At 43.1% G+C, this 18,563-nt stretch overlaps 4 protein-coding genes across 4 annotated transcripts; 1 reads left to right on the top strand and 3 right to left on the bottom strand.

Annotated features, from left to right (window-relative positions):
• Positions 1-1,452: 1,452 nt before the first annotated feature.
• On the bottom strand, positions 1,453-4,485 carry EAE98_002309 (uncharacterized protein). The gene is made up of 2 exons (XM_038949929.1): positions 3,839-4,485; positions 1,453-3,788 (listed from the first exon to the last, which is right to left on the bottom strand). Exons 1-2 carry the CDS (start codon positions 4,212-4,214, stop codon positions 2,239-2,241), a joined length of 1,926 nt encoding a protein of 641 aa, XP_038813668.1. The 5' UTR covers positions 4,215-4,485; the 3' UTR covers positions 1,453-2,238.
• A 602-nt stretch (positions 4,486-5,087) lies between these two features.
• Positions 5,088-9,383, top strand: EAE98_002308 (uncharacterized protein). The gene is made up of 9 exons (XM_038949928.1): positions 5,088-5,744; positions 5,802-6,159; positions 6,218-6,470; positions 6,522-6,979; positions 7,027-7,246; positions 7,294-7,413; positions 7,466-7,582; positions 7,636-7,926; positions 7,977-9,383. Exons 1-9 carry the CDS (start codon positions 5,593-5,595, stop codon positions 9,101-9,103), a joined length of 3,096 nt encoding a protein of 1,031 aa, XP_038813667.1. The 5' UTR covers positions 5,088-5,592; the 3' UTR covers positions 9,104-9,383.
• Positions 9,384-9,781: 398 nt separating this feature from the next.
• EAE98_002307 (uncharacterized protein) lies at positions 9,782-12,302 on the bottom strand (the record flags this gene model as incomplete). Its single annotated transcript, XM_038949927.1, has 6 exons — positions 9,782-10,189; positions 10,240-10,320; positions 10,412-10,589; positions 10,660-10,754; positions 11,087-11,630; positions 11,686-12,302. The coding sequence occupies 6 exons, from the start codon at positions 12,300-12,302 to the stop codon at positions 9,782-9,784; spliced, it is 1,923 nt and encodes a 640-aa protein (XP_038813666.1).
• Positions 12,303-12,804: 502 nt separating this feature from the next.
• On the bottom strand, positions 12,805-14,808 carry EAE98_002306 (uncharacterized protein; the record flags this gene model as incomplete). The annotated part of the gene is made up of 2 exons (XM_038949926.1): positions 12,805-14,518; positions 14,567-14,808. 2 exons carry the CDS (start codon positions 14,806-14,808, stop codon positions 12,805-12,807), a joined length of 1,956 nt encoding a protein of 651 aa, XP_038813665.1.
• Positions 14,809-18,563: the final 3,755 nt, after the last annotated feature.

Here is an 18,563-nt window from a genome sequence, read left to right as displayed (position 1 = left end):
TGCGCAATACCTGATTCACCACGGTAATCATATCAAGAGACCTCTCCATATCAATTCACCACACTCCCCATCCAAACTTAGAACCTCAACGAATCACTATAAAACCACCTCCCAAAACCTTGAACCAACAAATGATCCAGGAGTAAGATAAGAGATGAAGAATTGAGGGAACTGTAGTTCGACTCCCTGCACTATGAATCTCATCAATATAATCCTCCACTATCCCATCTCTTATTATATAAGCACTAGCCGGTGAGCGAAAGAAAGAGATGAGGAATACATCTGAAGAGAAAATAGAGAGTGTAGTAAAAGTATGGATATGTGATTGATAATAATAAAGTGATCGTAGTCATCATACCGGCAAAGTCTCACCCATAACATCAACCCCCCTACCGCTGTCGAAAATCCCCATCTATCACTCTCTCCAACCATCGCAAATCAAAACACATATCCCCATTTCCTGAACCCTCTCCACACGAGCCCCAAATCCAAGACGTTCGCGAAATCTTCTCTCGAGCTATAGCAAAAGCAAGAACAACAGAAGAAGAACTACCTAGTATGCATCAACCTTGATATGGATTCATTGTAATCTTTACTAATCGCATACAGATCAACTCCAGAGGAGAGAAGACATAGATATTTATACCCATTCCACATAAATCTTCTACCGACACTTTACAGCAGAGATATATGGTCGCCATGACAAGGTGAGCAGGAATGCTAGTCTAGTGTATACCTGCCGAAACAAGAGGACGTTCTCGTTTCCACATTCGGACTTGGTATTCACTATCAGAAATCCAGCCAGAAAAACAAAGAGAAGAATATATAATTCCCTGTCCGTCAATATCCTGAAATGCTCTTCTCTCGAGTGTGCTGTAAGTGGAGAAGCTACAACAGATATTTAGGATTCTGTTCTATCCTGTCCCATCCCATCCCATCCCATCTCAACAGATCTTCTTTCACATCTTATTCCACCATCACATCACTCCATCCATCAATCCATTTAAACCACGCAAAGAAACATTAAAACCCAACCCTCCAATCAACCAACCAATCAATCTCTCATCTCATCTCATCTCATCCCATCCCATCCCATCCCATCATCTCCCGAATCCAATACACATATATAGACATCCCTTCCAACAACCATACATACATCTCATCTCATCTCAACGACAACAAAAATTATCTCATCCCATGTATGTATGTATGTATGTATATATATATATGTAAATCACAACGACAAATCTTCAAGATATCAACCATCACCATTAATTACAACAACAACCCCTCCCCCTCCCCCTCCCACTCCCACTCCCACTCCAAAATCTTCAAATCCTCACCCAATACTCCAATACTCCAATGATCCACCCACCTCCCCTCCTTAGAAAACGAGCCAACCAATCAATCAAACCATTCACATTCATACACATTCAAATCTCAAGACATTCAATTTTCGAGGGCTGCATGCAACACACAAAGCATTCTATCATTACACATTCCCCCACGCTTGTTCCCAAAGTACCACATTTATCTATGTACAGAAAGGTATCTCGGGACCTTGTATTGTGTATGTACTTTAAGAATATAACATGCTCTGGTTTTCTCTCCACATTCTCCTTTCTTCTTCTTCTTCTTCTTCTCATTCGCATTTGTGTTCATCTACCTCCACAATCTGCATCCTGGCAACTTTCACTTTCTTTGCGTCTTTTCGTTACCGATTCCTTAAAGTGAAACCTCCCAGCACATCCATGAAAGCCCATATCAAGCCTCTCTACTCCCCAGCAATGCAAAAAACCAACCCAATATTTCTTTCCTGTATCGATCCGACTAGGGATCAACAGAAAAAGGACCAAAACGCCTGCCATTTATTCGATAACATGAACAAATGGACTTCCAAAAAAAGAAAAAATCTAAGGTTACAATATTATTTGTATCATGGTTGCATGTGAAATGCTAAGCCGATACATAAGAACCATCCGTGAATCCATATGTGTGATAATGAAACCCAATACGCCGCCTGTAATGTGATTTGGAACCATATCATGTCATAAGAATTCGTATGATCATGAATGGAAGAACGCCAGAGACTCCAAACCCTGTGGGTTTATGACAGGAAGATACCAAGCCGCCTAACATAAAACATGAATGTTCTGTAGCGGTTGAATAATGTAACAAAAAATGGTCTTATGTACAAACAAGGAAACAAAAAGGTGCTGAATCGACCTCAAGATTATTTTAATCAATGAGGTGCTCCATTTTGTTAGGTTTAGAAGGAGGGGTGATCGTTTCGTTGCGATCAAAAGGAGGACTCCCAGGAGGACTCGGAGTCTCAGGAATAGTGCGTGTGTCAGATAGAGCTGAGGATGTAACTTGCTTGGAAGGAGTAGTATCTTGACGACGAGTAGATAGCGGTGCGACCTTTCTAGGGGAAGTAGTTCCTGAACGAGTAGGTAAAGGTATTGCTACAACGGGCACCGTGGACTTTAGATTTGGAAATAATACGGAGGTAGGAGTAACTGAGATTGGATTCTCCAGTTTTACTGGTTCCAATTTTTCCGGTTTCGAGGGCAATTTCTTCCTGGGATTGCCCTTCACATTCTTGGCTTCTCCATTACCCGATGATTTGGTAGTAGCCATGGAGAGCTTCAGGGTTTCTCCAGGTAGAATTTGCTTCTTCGATTTTGTATTCGTCTTGGGCTTTGGTGGTGCCCTTGGTTTCTTGACCTTCGCATCGGCCGGCGCCTTCCTCTTTGTTGAATTTGTTGCAGCTGCCTTTTCTGATGGTCTCGTTGGTTTTTTGATTGCCTTCAACTTCGAGAAAGCGTTTGTGGGCGTCGGCGATTGCACCCTTGGACTGGCTCCCGGTGTTGGGAATGCATCCACGGCTGCGGTACTGCGGGCAGGTGTAACCAGAACCTTGTCAATTCCACGTTTCTTTGCACATGCAACCTCGTTGAGAATCAAAGGATATTGCCCGAGGTCTTTGTCGTCCCATTTTGGCAAGCCTGCATGGCGAGCAACCTCATCGCACTCGCCCCGCACAATCATATCCCAACAATCCTTGAATTCGGGACCACCAGGCTCACCATCGAGGTTTATCCAGGCAGTAAATCCATTTTTGCGATCCCGAGTTGTACTACACATTTCCTTGACAAGGCGCCGAATTCCAGGTATCTTCAGACTCGTACCGACAACAATGACTGCATCGGCCACTTTCTTCAAATCCGCTGCGCTGACTGCACCAATCGCCTCTTCGTCTGGATTATATTCGTTATATAGAACCATCCTAGGTCGCATCCGGCCAATTCCGTGCCTTCTCGAACCTGCTGCAATTCTGACCGAGTCGATTTCAACACAATTACCGCAATCCGGCGCTTCTGGACCTTCAAATTGGGCCCCATCAAAATCTTCCAAGTGACCACATTTTGAGCAAACCATCTTGGCCAAACCGCCGTGAAGTTGGATCGTCTTGGGCCAGGGTCCCTTACTATTCAATGGAACCGTTGTGGCAAGGGGCTCCAATGAGGTATCAATCCCATCCACATTCTGACTGTAAAGTCGCAATAATCTGCCTTCTTCTGCAAGCGTTGCCAACATATGGTGAAAGGGGGTAGGTTTGGCATTTTTCGTTAAATGGGATAGTTCGCGAACCATAGAATGAAACGAGGTTGTCGAAGAATCATCTTTGTATACCGACGCGTCGAATAGTTCCTTTCCAGACGATTTCAATTTATGTTGACTTCGAAGGCTTGAGAACAAGCCAGTGGAGGATCGAAAATCGGGTACTATGATATTGTTAGCAAGGATTGGAGTTGTTGGAATCAATCGAACATACTTCCAGCGGAGACCGAAATACCAGCACCGGCCACGACCACAATCTTCCGCTTGCCTCGCAAAACCCTTACCAAACGCTTCATTTGCGCATCTTGTTGTGCAATTTGCTCTGGCGACCCTTCCCCAAAGTTGCGCAAGTCGAGATACTCGGTTGTTCTGGGTTTTGGTTCTGTCGATTTTGGCTGCGTCATCTTACGACGTTTGGCCGGGGGAGGACCATCGCAATCCGGAGCATCACCTGCCTCGGATGGGACTCTCGTATCTGGTACACTACTACATGGTGGAGAAGGGTAATCGACGGCTGGTGAAGGCGATGATGGTTCTGATATGGTGCCTATGCTGGAGAGGGGCGAAGAGAGGGGCGATGAGCTGTTCATCGTGGTTTCTGGGTAATTGGAGGATGGGAATAAGATGAAGTATTGAAAAAAAGGGGAATGTTCTAATTACTCCGAGTAATCATTTTTTGACTTTGATGTATTTAGAGAAAATTATCGAGAGCCAATTCCCGGTTGGATTGGAAGGTGATTGTTGGATGAGATGTTGGTGTCGGTGGGTTGAGATGGTGATTAATGAGAAAGAGGAAGCAAGGTCATATTTCTGGGAAACCTTGGTAGTAGGTAGGTACTAGGTAGGAGGAACGGAGTACAGACAGACAGAGTCTTTAAGTTTGATATACCACATACCGCTAGTCAGGTAGGTAAGTCATTCCATCTCGGATGAATGGTTTCGCCTAACGAGAGATCCAAATGTCTTTGTGACTGACTGAGTCTCTATGCTGTATATGATCGAAAATCCCCTTTTGATTGCTATTAGTGAAATTGATGAATGTGAATGAATATCACATGGATAGAAATATGTCAATAGAATTGATTCATTGTTCATGATTTTTGTTATTATAGAGGGGGATTCTATTGTGGTATGTACAATCCATATGCCTCGTTTCGGTAGTCTACGCAGGACGGAGTACATGATGAATCAGACCCCTAATAAAAATAACGACATCTTTGTTTGTCATTGTACTGGTAGTAACTGTCTTGAACATCTCATGAATACCTAAGTACAGGAAATATTACGGTAATTTTTACACCAAATATTATGATGTAGATAAAAAAAGACTATTTGAATTAATATATTATTAGGGTTTCCAAACCCCCCTCTTATTTTAACTCCGTTTGCATTTGTTGTTGTTTATACTCGTCCTGAAATTTTTCCTCTTTTTTTCTTTTGTTCCATCATGCTATGACGCTTCATTCCATTTCTTCATTCACCCAGCAACATCTCTTAAACCAGACTTCACACAACTTGGGGATCCACTCAAATGAATCAGATTGTCATTCTCCACCCACGTGACCCACCAAATCAGTTCCAACAGAGCTCTAGCCTCCCTCGAGCCTCCCTGTTCTAATCCTGACTAGCTTATGCAACAGGCGAGGGTGGAAACTTTTGAGATCAAATCACTCGAACAAGGCTGGACTCTTTCAATCCCTCTCCAAGTGCAATTTTCGGAGACATACATCCAGCCTCAGCCTTATCACTTCCCATGCTTACCTCGTCGTGACCATTATCATCACCATCACCATATATTCTTATTAATCTTATTAATTTTTTTTACAAAGCAACTTCAACTTCAACTTCACACTAATTAATCAACATTTTCTTCTCCATTCTCTTGATTTCATTGGCAATATTTCGTGCCCAAAGCTACCCACGAAATCTACCTCATTTCCAACTCCCACCACACATTACCAAAAGGTGATGCCACTCATGATGGAAGACGTCGATAACATGGAAGTCGATATGGACGACCTCTTTGGTGATGGCACGGGTTTGTCTTTGCCATCTAGACCACCACCATCAAAAGAACTTCATCAGAGGGTCGATGAACTGAGAGGAAGCGGATGTTGCCAGTAAGAAAGAACCCCTGGTTACATCAGTATTTTGACCTACTAACCTTACTATTTAAGAGGTATTGCCTGGTCAAAGTGGGGAAGCATTGCGTCTATAACTCCAAACGGATCTGGTCTAGAGTTAAGGAATTTGAGGTGTCACCCAGAAGATGGTACATGGGGTTTAAGTGAAGCTACAGTAATACCGCAATTGACTAGCAACCTCGATGGTGGGCCGCTGAAGCATCTTTCTTGGAGTCCCACTGGCTCCGAGTTAGCAGTCATTGATTCCGCTGGCCGTGTGACACTTTTGCAAATATTCTCTTCTCTAAATAAACCTATGATGTGCCGTCCTTGTGGTCCAGAACCAGCGGATGATTTACATGCCGTTGTGGGTTGTTTCTGGCTGAATTTAGGTCCATTCCAAAATCGATCTGTAAGAACCGCCCTGTGAATGATTCTGTTCTGTGCTATTCTAACCAATTCTTCAACAGGCCCCTAGAGTGCAGCAAGGGCCAGCCATTAAGGAAGCATCAGGGTTTCGCTACGATGCCTCTACAGCGCCCAATCTTGGACCTACACATCCCATTCCCACCAAATCGGCATTCTTATACGTCACTTCTAATGGATCTTTGCGTCTCTTGTGGCTACAGAGCAATGGCAAATGGCTCGAGTCACACACAGAACTAGAGAGCATTATTTCATCCGATGATTTAATCACCCATGCAGCTATATGTGCAGAGAGAAGTAACTGCTGACACATGAGGTTGAGAGATCTTCGACTAATTCTATCGCTAGGCCCGTCCCTTTTAATTGCGCTTGCTACTTCCTCGAAGCAGTTGCGTATATTTCGAGCGGTTATACACTGGGGTCTTCCTCAAACGCAGGAAAAAATAAACCCAATGACAATGACCTTGAATGCAACGCTACAAACCAAGCCTCTTACTGTAACGAGTTGGTTGCATGATGTTCCAGGTGATACTTTGGATGCATCTCATCTGGAATCATCAATGGTACAGCTTTCTCACCTAAAGTTTTTATCTCCAACTGTAGATAATAAAAATCACATAACACCACCAATTGTTATGGCTGTTCGTTCTTATCTACCTGGATCGACGTCTCATTACAACCAAGAGGTCTATTCCACTGTAGATAGGTGGGAGTTTAGGGAAAGGCCACAACACTCAGTACATTCCGCCTTTGAGAATTTGTCATCGCGTAAGAGTACTGACGGCTCACAACCGACAAAACCCGGGGTAAGTTGCATGCTTCGGTCTCCATGAATTGTGCTCACATTTTCTAGGTTATTGCTCAGCTCAAGAAACTCGAAAGTTTCACAGTAAATAAAATTATCGTTTCCGTGCAAACCATGTATCTTGGAAGGGTCATCAGCTTTGCATATAGTGACAGTTCGGTCGATTATCGTGATCGAATCACTATGACTGAAACGTTCAATGATGACGATTTAGAGCGGGTTGTTCATCTTTCTCAAATTGGATTTTCCTACACCGAGGATGAGCCTTGTGAGTGTACATTCACCGTATAAAACTATCTTCTAATATGTTTTTAGGTTTACAAGTTGCGTTGTCTCCAAGTACTTGCTCATTAGTGCAAATAAGAAACGACGGCAAGGTCAAATGGAAGCAGTTAGATTATCATTTGGGAGATATTGGGTCAACAATGGAACACCGTATGTGGATAACTCGTTTGTGCAGAAGCAAGAAAATGCTAATGAGACATAGCACGGTATGCCGCAATGATAGCCGCTCTATCCATATCTTGTTCTACATCAGTTATTATGTCCATGAACTATGATGACATAATTGCTACTGCTCACAATCTCGCAAAAACGAAAGACAGTAAGTTTTTTGGTGGGTTAGATACGTTTTGTTTGTCGACTGACCTGTTTTAGATCTTGCATATGATTGGCTCAATGAACTAGCTAAAATTCTAAAAATCATCGCTGATTATTCGGAAGAGGCGCATTATGATGTACTAATACGGAATACCATGATACAGTTGTGTCTCAGCATTCAGAATTCGCTAGGCTTCACAGGAGAATTCAATGCTCGTAAATTTGCTGGAAAATTCTCATGGCTCGTTTTACAGTTGCGCAATACTGTTGTGCTTGTCACTATGGCTGCAAACATGAAAGTTCCTGGTCCGACTCATGATACGAAATCAACGCCTCTCGATGATCCAGGTATGCAATGTTCCCATCTCGTTATCTCGGGAAGCTAACAAGATTTCTAGAGGTAATCACTGCCCTTGCTGGTTCTGTTCGCTGGGTTCTCGATCTCATGGCTTGGATAACCGACACTCTCCTCGAACTTCCAAGCACCCTTCCAGAAAATATCTCCGTAACAAATCCCACCAAACTCTCACTCCCTGAACTTCTCGCCTACCTCCATGCCACCAACAACGTAACCCTTCATCTCCTCCTTTCTTCTCCTACCCGTGGCTTCCTTACTGCCATCTGTCGCCGCCTCCAACATCTTGACTACGTAGCTCGCAAAGCCATCGCAACCAATACCAATCATCCAAGCCAAGGAGGACAAGGACAGCAAAGCATTTCCCCGACACTGAGGGCCGCTTATGTACAGATTGCTAATTTGACGAGTAACTGTATCGTCCGTATCAAAACATTCGAAGCCCTTCTCTCATCCCTAACCTCCTCAATCAAATCCGCATACACAAACCATAAACCGCCTCTATCAGGAAACACAAATAATAGCACAGGTCCTTCGCGCAATAATCTCGAAATAAAAATGCTTCTCGGTGGCGAAATCCCCACAGCATTTAAAGCAGTTATCATCGATCTCTTCAGAGGCGTACAGGATAACGAACCGAAGACTCAAAACGACTTGGGAGCCAATGCAGCAGCACCTGGTTATTTATCTAGCGTTCGTCTAGAAATCGATCCTGCAAATCTATGGTTTGCAGATTTCACAATGTTGGAAGTGGACGAGGATGAGGAATCGGTGGCGAAGAGAAAGGGGTCAGGGGTTACTATGGATTGTTTTAGGAAAACTTGGTTGATCAACCCTCCCCCAACTTCCTCTAAACTATCTTCAAATAAAGCAATTGAAAATGGAAACACAGCGGATAAGGACAATTCTCTACCGACAATTCAGGGATTGGCTACACCGCAAGGAGCAGGGGGCAGTGGTAACACAAATGGCAGTGCTAATGGTAATGCGAATGGGGGACAAGGAAGTGGAAATACCACAAAGCGCTGGAGAAGATGTGCAAGATGCGCAGCGGTCATGGAAGATGTGCTGAGTCAGAGACCCGCGTTGCAGTGGCTGGTTATGCAGCAGAGAAGATGTTTTTGTGGAGGCTATTGGGATACGCTTGTTAATGGGGAGATGGTCGCGTAGAGCTTGAGATTGGGATGTGATGAAGTATGTGATGGAGTAGAGAGGATAGAAGAGAATTGAGAGAGAGAGAAGAGAGCTAAAGGGAAAGGACTAGAGCTGTGAGATTGTGGAAATTGTAGAAATTGGCTGCAATGGATCTGTGAATGGATGGTTGGATAACGGGATCAAATTTATAGGCGGAAACCTAAATTGTATTTTACCTTGACGAGAAAAAAGACAGCATTTGTAATACCCGACATACATGCACAGATCGACCTTCTCCTCCCCTTTAACATATCACAACATTGGACATTCAAAATTTCATGCTCTTTAACATTCAAATGAGATCCTTAATTATTGATTATTCTACTACCAACAACCAACTAAACTAAACCAGCGTTATCATGATATAAAAAAGGATTCCAAAGATCCAATAGAGCATCAGGATGATTCCAATTCCCCCGACCAGAAGTGTCTTACATTCAAAATCGTGATTAACCATCCGGCAACAAAACTTGAAAAGCAAATTTGTTGGCCTCCCCTCCCATGTAGTAACCAGCCCTTGAACTTGCGTCGCGTTGCGGTGCACTAAAGAAGATCATTACCTTTCCCGCCCCTCCTATCCCATCCCATCTAACTTAATTCATCCCATCCCCCACCATATTTACAACCCCCGTCCTATCCCATTTCGAACCCCTCTTAAGGTAAATTGAATCCCCCATTAACCGCATCCGCCAACTCACTCGTACCCGGTCTATTCATCGCATATCTCTCATAAGAATCAATGTACAATTCATCCGCACTAGTTGTCGCCTTGACGAACTCATTATTCTCAATCGCATCAAACCAGATCGCCCAACGACTACCCGGTTGCGGATCTTGCCAATCCCGATAATGCTTAAGTACACGACGGCAACGGAGAATCCATGGTGCGAAATGAACATCGGTGTAAGTGAGTGTTGGACCGAGGAAAAATGGACCCTGAGGATCGCATACGTCTACAATCTGAGAAATTTCATCGCGAAGTTTTGCGGTCAATTCTTCTTGCTTTTCATAATTTTGGGATTGAAGAAGTGCGTAGAATGTGGGGACAATTTTACGATCAATCTAGACAGTTGTTAATGGATTGGACGAAAGAGAAAGATTAAAAAACGTACGTGGTCGGCCCAAAGTCTGCTATGAGCCTTAACTCGCGCATCCTGGGGAAATAGAGGTGGGCCAGTTTGAAGGTCCTCGATCTGTAAGATGTTAGATGGTTGCCATATGATTATCGAAGACTGGGAACTGCTTGAAATCTAACATAGAAGAGTAAGAAAGTGTGAGGCTTACATATTCCATCAAAACAGTACTTTCACCACAACCCCAATCTCCATGGCGAATAGCAGGAACTAATCCTCTGGGATTGACCTCTAACAGAGATTGGGGCTTTTTATATGGATCAACTTCAATGTATTGATACTGAATACCTTTGGCTTCTAAAGCAATCCAAACTCGCTGAACAAAAGGACTGGCACGGAATGTTAGTTCAGTGCAGGTTTCTACTGATATGGCATGACTGTTATGTAAAGTAAACTTACCAAAAGCAACTGCCAAACAACTTCAATTCATTCTCCTTGGTATGTTTCTTTACAGTACTCAAAGCTAGGCCACTGGCTCTCTTATGATAAGTTTTCTGTTCACAAGTTGTATTAGTCATTTTCGAACTTATGTGCGACTATTGCTTCTATCCAAAGGATGTAACAAAGGAATGGGAGTAAGATCTTCTGGGTGAACCTTTTCAATTCATGTTCCGAAGGCATTTAATGTCGAAAAAAAATGCGAGGCAGGTGAGACTTGATATGATGTAGTTATACATTACGCCACGAGAAGGAGCGGGGCAGAAAAGGGTAATCGAGACCCAAAGATCTGCAATCGCCAAACGCCCTGTGGCTGCATTTCTTGCGATTGTATTTCCCCATGTGATGTTTGCTGGATAGTAATACTGATAGAACCAGAGGATCTTACCTGGGTCTTTTTATCCTCCTTTTCTCTCTTTTGAAGAAATCGAAGAATGCTGTTCTTCTTGATCTCATCACTTCTCGCCAGATCATGCTTGTGAGGTCCTGCAACACCATCACCCTTGCCGTTGCCACCGTTTCCATTGACACGCTGAATTTCATAGTATCGTTGACCTGTGGCGCCTGGATGATTGGGTGGGATGTTTATGTTGTTGAGAGGAAGAGCAAATTGTTGTTGGTGAGGTCCAGCTTGCGCAAAAAAGTTGTTCGCTTGGGATGGATCTGCCGATGCGCCTCCATCTGGTTGAAAATCTGCCCGCAACATAGCACCTGGAAAGTACTCTGTAATCTTGATTTTGACATCGCAAAGATCTCTTTCTCGCGCAGTGCGCTTTCGCTTCTTTTTGTTCGGATCATCGGATTTGGCAGTTCCTGGCGGCCTACCTTTGAGACGACAATCCCAGTAGTGAGAAACAAATGGCTTGCGCTTGTATTTTTGAGTTGACCGATGGGAGTAAACGTTATCGACATGAGGAAAATATGTATTATACCTAAAATTGAGTTGATCAGCAAAATACACTTCGATATTTGAGTTAATGAACTTACTCTTCTTCACTCAAAGTGATCATCTCATTGACATTAAACAACTTCTCTCTCCATGCAGCCAAATCCGGAGGATTAGGAACAATCTTGTGAGAATGATGTCCAATGCTTTTCTGATCTGTTTCATCGGGTGTGCCAAATAAATTATCATCCTGCTGCAAATCTTGTGGCAAGCCTTGCTGCAATCTGCCAATTGGGTTATGGTGAAGAGAGGGACCTGCAGTCAAGATTCCGAATTGTCCTGGTCCAGGATGTTGTTGCTGAGGGGTATGGGGGCTGCCATTATTTTGAATGCTATTTTGAAGTCCAGTATTTTGAATGCCAGTGTTCTGAACATGCATTTGAGGGTGTCCATTATTTCGTTCAAAAGGGATTGGAGAAGGATATTGATGAGCAATAGGATGTCCTGCATTTGGATCCTGCAAGCTTCTCAAGTCTGGGTGATAGACGGAATTGTTATCATCTTGGACCAAACCCGACAGATCGAGTCCTGCCTGGGATGTAAGAGTGTGGTGGTGAAGATGAGGTTGACCATGCTGGAGAGCTTGTTCTGCTTGTGGCTGCAATTGTCTGTATGTTGTGGGTATCTGCTGGTGAAGACCTGAATTAACTTGATCCATTCTGAAAAGCAGCACGGAACATGCGTGTTTGGAAACACAACACTCGCTGCTTTACTGTAATATGATGCTTTGGCGCGTCGCCGCTATCCGATCTACTTTTGGTTGTTAGAGTGGAGTTTCGTAAGCCAGAACTAAAGAAGTAAAGCATTGTTACAGCCCTGGCTTTTGAAGGTGCACGGTTCAGGAAAAGTCTTATCCGGGGTTCGGTTAATCTTCGGGCCGTCTTCCGCATCCAAGACTACTCTCGAGCTACTTACTGTACAACACAAATGTACTGATCAAATGTTATACAGGTTGATCTACGATATATGACGGATTTATGTATCAAGTACATTTCACAGTTATGATTTGCTTCACGGTCCTAGTGGGAAAGCCATCCAAGACATATTCATTACCATTTATCCCTCCTGTCACCGATCTTTTCTAGCCATTACAATATGGGTATCTTTCATTCCCAAATCTTTCAAAAAGTACCCAACTCCATTCCAAATAAATCAAAAGTCTACCATCCAAAACCTTCAGCATGCAGGAAAATTCCTTGGGCTCCAGTCCCCTTATGAACAGCCCTATCATTACTACATTTCGCCACCGTAGTCCTCACATTGCTACTCAACCCAAGTGGTCCACAAACAGCAATCCCAGTTTCCCCCTCGGCTTTCACCAATAATTCGCCTAAAAGGGGATGGAAATCAGGTCTCCCGCTCTGGAAAACCGCACATGATAAAATTGATGATCGAGTCCCTGAAGTAATACTAGAAGCACTTGTGATTTTCGGCTTGGCGCTGATTTTAGTGCCCTTTTCATCGATAGATGTGATTTCATCGTCATCAGCATCAGCATCGACAGATATACAGCAGCAAGGACCGAGACTTTTGTCGCAAGCACAGCAATTAGCTACTGTATTACTGTCTCCGGTTGTAAAGTTGTTGTCGCAGGTTACGTGGATTCGAATTGTGAGCTCGATTCCAACGGCGTCAAGCTTCTCGGCTGCTGATGCAAGTTCGTCTGCAATCCAAGATGTCCACGAAGTATTTTTGATTATCCAAACGAAGACGATGCGCTGGACTGGAAGTCGGGTGCTTTGTGCACGATTTGCAATGTCTAAGAGAATTGGAAGCGTATAGGTTGTACCAGTTGAACCTGAGATGAGGAGAACAGTGTCGAAAGCAGCATAGTCAACAGTATTACCATATGGTCCATCAATTCGGGCTTTCCATGGCGAATTCGATGCTGGCGAATTTTCTGCTGCATATAATAGGCGACCCGTGAATCCCTTGTGTGCTTTAAGCAAGAAGACCAGCTTGCCATCATGTGATGATGGTGTGGAAGCAATCGTTGCTGGATGAGATTGCCCGATTCCAAGTTGAGGTATTGATAGGAGAACGTGAGAACCAGGGTTCCACTTCTTGACAGCTTTGCTTTCGATACAAACCCGAGTAACCCCACCTTGTAAAACTTTCAATGTTGCCGTTGGGGTGCGAATGTTGTTCCAAGCGTATCTCCCGGTACGGGTTATCCTGTCAATTATGTATAACGCAATAGGGATATAAATGTAAACTCTAGAGTATAAAGCAGTATCTGGAAGATGCATCATAATGGCAATGATGAATCCGAAAAAGGTGATGATGTGCTGAATTACAAAGAACTCGTAAGAGAAATTCCTGATGGGTGCGAAAGTGCTAATGTTCATCCATAGCAGCAGGGCATACGCTCCCCAGCCAGTTGGAATGCACGAATCGGTAGAATATTCCAGAGGTCCTAGGTCAGATGCATTCCAAGCTAAGTGAAGGAAAATCACATGCAGGGTAACAAGAAACAGAAGAATCCTTGAAGTCCATCGGTGAACAACATTCAAGCGTTCATATGAGATACCACTGACAAGTCCAAGTGGACTATTCTTTCCAGCTAAGAGTATTAATAGAGGGACTTGTGCAACAGCCAACCAGGATGCGCGAACACCCAATGAAGTAAAGTGTTGGGCTCCCGGAACATTGTTGTTCGCAAACTCGAGGATAATGACCCACACTAGATGTAATATCAAGAGCATAATAGTCCCAAGAGGAGGGATCTTGAAGTACTTTGCGGCAATTTCATTTTGTGGTATGAACTGGGAATATGATGCTTCCCGACCAATTGCTGTTATTGTAGCTAGCAATGTTGTCAAAGGATTGGATGGCGATGCTGGTCGTGCTTTATTCGATGCAGCTGCCCTCAATCTATGAGTTGTTAATGATTGTAGCAGCAACAAGTGAAGATGAACTTACCTGAAAACTATAGTAGCCTTCTGTGCGAAGTTGAAAAAGGCAGCTATGCCGATAACCGCACAGACTCCATACCAAAAATGCCTGGCAGCAGCATTTCCATCTATCTGAAAAACAGAATCATCCAATATTTCTCCCAAGTAGTCCGCAGCCTGCGTCATGTTGGACATCTCGAAGCCAGTAGCATTCAACGCTGAGCCATCTGTTGGTGCACCACCCATTGTCATACCATCTGACATATCCATCTTGAGAATTTGAGGATTTGATTAGAGATTATATAATGACGATTAAAATAAGGGTGAGTCCTGCCCTTGAAATTGTGTAATGATGTACACAGCTACAGAGTACACAGCGTACAAAAACGTCGGTAGAAAGAGACTTTGGGAAACTTCAAATGAAAATCACAAGTGTGTGATACAAAGTTTGATGGGATATTCAAAATCTTAATCTGGCGTTCTGAGAAAAAAAATGGATTGACAATTGAAACACGCTTGATGGCGTAGCGTGGGGACGTCGGTTTAAGAGGGGTTTGATCAAACAACCATAAACTTGCTCAAAGCAGGAAAGGTTATGACCCACGTCAAACGATGGCTCTTAAGCCTACGAACAGTAACGACACCTACTTCGATATCGGACTGGTGTCCTTCTGAGCTACTGAGGGTCGTTTGAATCGATTCCGGTGCGTTGTAGCAATAATCTGACTCACGGATAGTGAAGGTGTAACGAAGTTTCGATGACAGTACACTCTACATAATGGAAACCCGCGAACGAACCCCTTTCATATGTGAAGAGATAATCGCCAAGGGAGCCAAGAAGATTCTACCAACACAATTGTTTCTCGCAGACCTGATAGTAAAAAGATTGTCTCTGCTTTTCATGGTCCCCAGAAAGCTTGTCATTTTAGCTGATCTTGTTATGGATTTCCAATTCATAAGCGTCCACTTGTTTTGAAACTTTGACAGCGTTGAAGACTGGGCTGAGCAGAATTGAGGGAGTTGTTGTAATTCTAGGTTAGCTCCATTAGAGTGTAATCGGCCTCGATGGCCAGAATGATAAGGTGGTGGGTTAACCGACCAAGCTTTGACCAATCTAATTCCGCGAATTGCGGATGAGTGGGACATCAGGTTATCTGTCGAACCTCAACTCTTGACTTTGATACCTGCTGAAGAAGTTCAAGGGGAGGCATTTCAAGACAAGAAACGGTGAGAATACCCTGTCTTACTCATTTATGATGCACCGAAACGATAATCTGAGATGTGTCGGATTAGCCTGGGCGAATGACTGCCGAGTTTGACAGGTCTGACATCATTCAAACAACATTCAGATTGAAGCAGCAACGAGACTCACATATTTTGGATGCTTCTTGTTTGCAGTTGGTTTTCAGCCCGCAATAGCACCATTTTTGGAGTTTCTGGATGTATTTGCTTATATCAGTGACCTTGAGGGCTTCATGGTTCTTACAAAATCACTGTTTTAATCTCAACTCCAATCTGAACAACGATGTTACATATCAATCAATTCCAGAGGAACTTTTGAGTTTTTTGATCTTGCTGTATGAATGAACCATTTCCATCGAAATTTGGGGTGTAAGCACATTCCTCTGGGGCGAAACCCCTTCACAGATTATATATATATGCATATGTATTCTGCCTTTGTACACAAAAATAACAATTTGAAAAGCAAATTGCAAATCAATAAAGCCAAGTGCTAGCTCTAAGCTTTGCGCACCCCTTCTGGTTCAGCTGACCGGGCAAATTGAAGCGTATATATCAATTTCTGAAGATCAACTCGGCTATTGGGGCAAACGATACCCTGGCAGTAATGAAATCAAGATACAGATTATCATGTTAAACAATGTTGTCTATGATTACTGCTTCGCTGTCATTTATCGTTCTTCCAGACCGTCTTCCTTGACTACATCATACATGAAAACTGCCATTCGTGGCCTCTCTAAAATCGTACTCGATGGTCTCCAAGCCGCAAACTCCATAATATCGGTGATTCTATTATCTGAAAATAGTGAGCTATCCTTAAACAGACTGCCTTCATACTGGCGACAGGAACAATCTCTGAGGCATATACATTTACTTGCAACAAAGCTGGAGATGCTCAAGCCGGTATCAAAGAAGCTCGCAAACATGGAGAATTCGAAAGTCTGGAAAGTTTGATACGGAGACTGCAAATTGATTGAAAGCTATCGCATGACATATCAGGCTACCGTGAATCCCGTGCTACATTGCTGCTGCTTTCCATCCAAGCCAACATAAAAATATACAAAAAGCATAGGGACAGTGCCATATTGTTTTACCAGGAGAGTTTCATGAATGCAATAGGCCTTCTGTGTGGGATTGTTTGTGTCCATGGAAGGACATACAGGTCACACCCTTAGATCCCGAATTCTTCAAAGCTTTACATATATCTAGTCACTAATATAGTCTCATCTGAAAACCTTCTTACTCGCTGTCGGAAGTTTAGCTATTGTCGCTAAACCCTTGTCATCGCTCGGATAACAGAATATGTATTTGCGTTACTCCTCGAGCTACCCACCTTGCGAACACTTTTAAAATTCTCGATGGAAAGTGTTAGGGAAATCTATGACTATCCTACAACCAGCATTGATTTCCAGTGCCTTTTTTTTCGGCCTGGGATGAACCATAACAATGGGAAGGTCAAAAGTTCTTATACCAAAGATTTCTAATTTCGTCATTTGTATAGCAACCTTGGAAGGACCAGATTAGCTTATTCGGGAAGCCATCTTTCCTCAATAGATTCACTGCACGCACTCCAAACACTCTCATGACTCCCACTCACTAATATGATACTCATACCTCTAAAAAGTCCTTAGATTTACTTGATAATGAAAATTGCCAATGTATTCAAGAACAGACACCATTAGAGCCCCTGATATATGTACATATAAGTCGTGCAGAGCCTCATATTCTACTCAGTGAGTATGTCCTATTTCATATTGCAAATAAAGATGTGTGATTTGGATTTCTCCAATCCTCGGAGATGCGTCTCGGTATGAGTTTTGTACGTATAGGGTTACATGTCCTAATATATCTTGTCCTGCGAGGACATATTCTAACAGTACTCCGGCGGATGACACAGTAAAAAACTTGAGACAATGGTTCTACTGTCTTTACTTAATGTTTGTTGTATTTGACTGAGATTTTGTCATCGATGGTTCTCAATGACAATAGCCAAGGCATCGATACGACCGATCTTGAATAATGGAAAAATTCCGGTCGCCCTAGGAGGGTCCATTTCTTGGTAACCTTGATGGGCTGCCGGAAGCCCATTTTGAAATCTTCCCAGGAAGGGCTGACATGCTTGCATAGCCTTTCAAGTTGTAGAAAACTTGAAGACTTATGTACAAACTGCAAAAGTTACCTCATAGTGATTCGGGCCGAGTTGATCTCTCGTTTGGCAACTAATAATCTTGATATATATAATTCACTTTTTTGGCCATGAGGTGTTTGTGAATGACCAAAGCCGATCTCAATGGGTGGAGCTTATGATTCAACTCGTACTTGGAGCAGATCAATTCACTTGAGAATGAAAGCTCTGTAATCATTGCCTTATACACATTTTTATCTGCGTACGTTCGACGGATATCCATTCTACAAAGTATGTAAACTCCCAGACGAACTCAAAGTGTTGTTCGATTACTTTGCAGGCAAGTTTCTCTTGAGAGCTGCAACTTGTTACACTGAGTACGAGCATTTTACTTACATCTTTTGACTGCGATTTAGACATATAATCTTATCTTCCCAGTCTCATCTGTTTGAAAGTATCACTGTCGTTTTTTACTATAGTTCTGCTGTAGTTTACCTTGTGAGCCCTATGCCGAATGAGATTCTATTGGTTCACAAGCGATCGGGTTTGCATAATTGTCGAAGCCCCTTGGACGTGTTTTGGAAAGAAGACTGGATCTCTTGCATGAGTAACAAGAATTTTTGAAGATTACAACTGGTATTGCCTTCCCCGGCTTGCAGCT

Source organism: Botrytis deweyae, assembly GCF_014898535.1.
Source record: "Botrytis deweyae strain B1 chromosome Unknown BDEW_004, whole genome shotgun sequence".
Classification (NCBI taxonomy): Eukaryota; Fungi; Ascomycota; class Leotiomycetes; order Helotiales; family Sclerotiniaceae; genus Botrytis; species Botrytis deweyae.
Note: the sequence above shows the minus strand (reverse complement) of the source record. Positions and strands in the feature narration are given on the sequence as shown.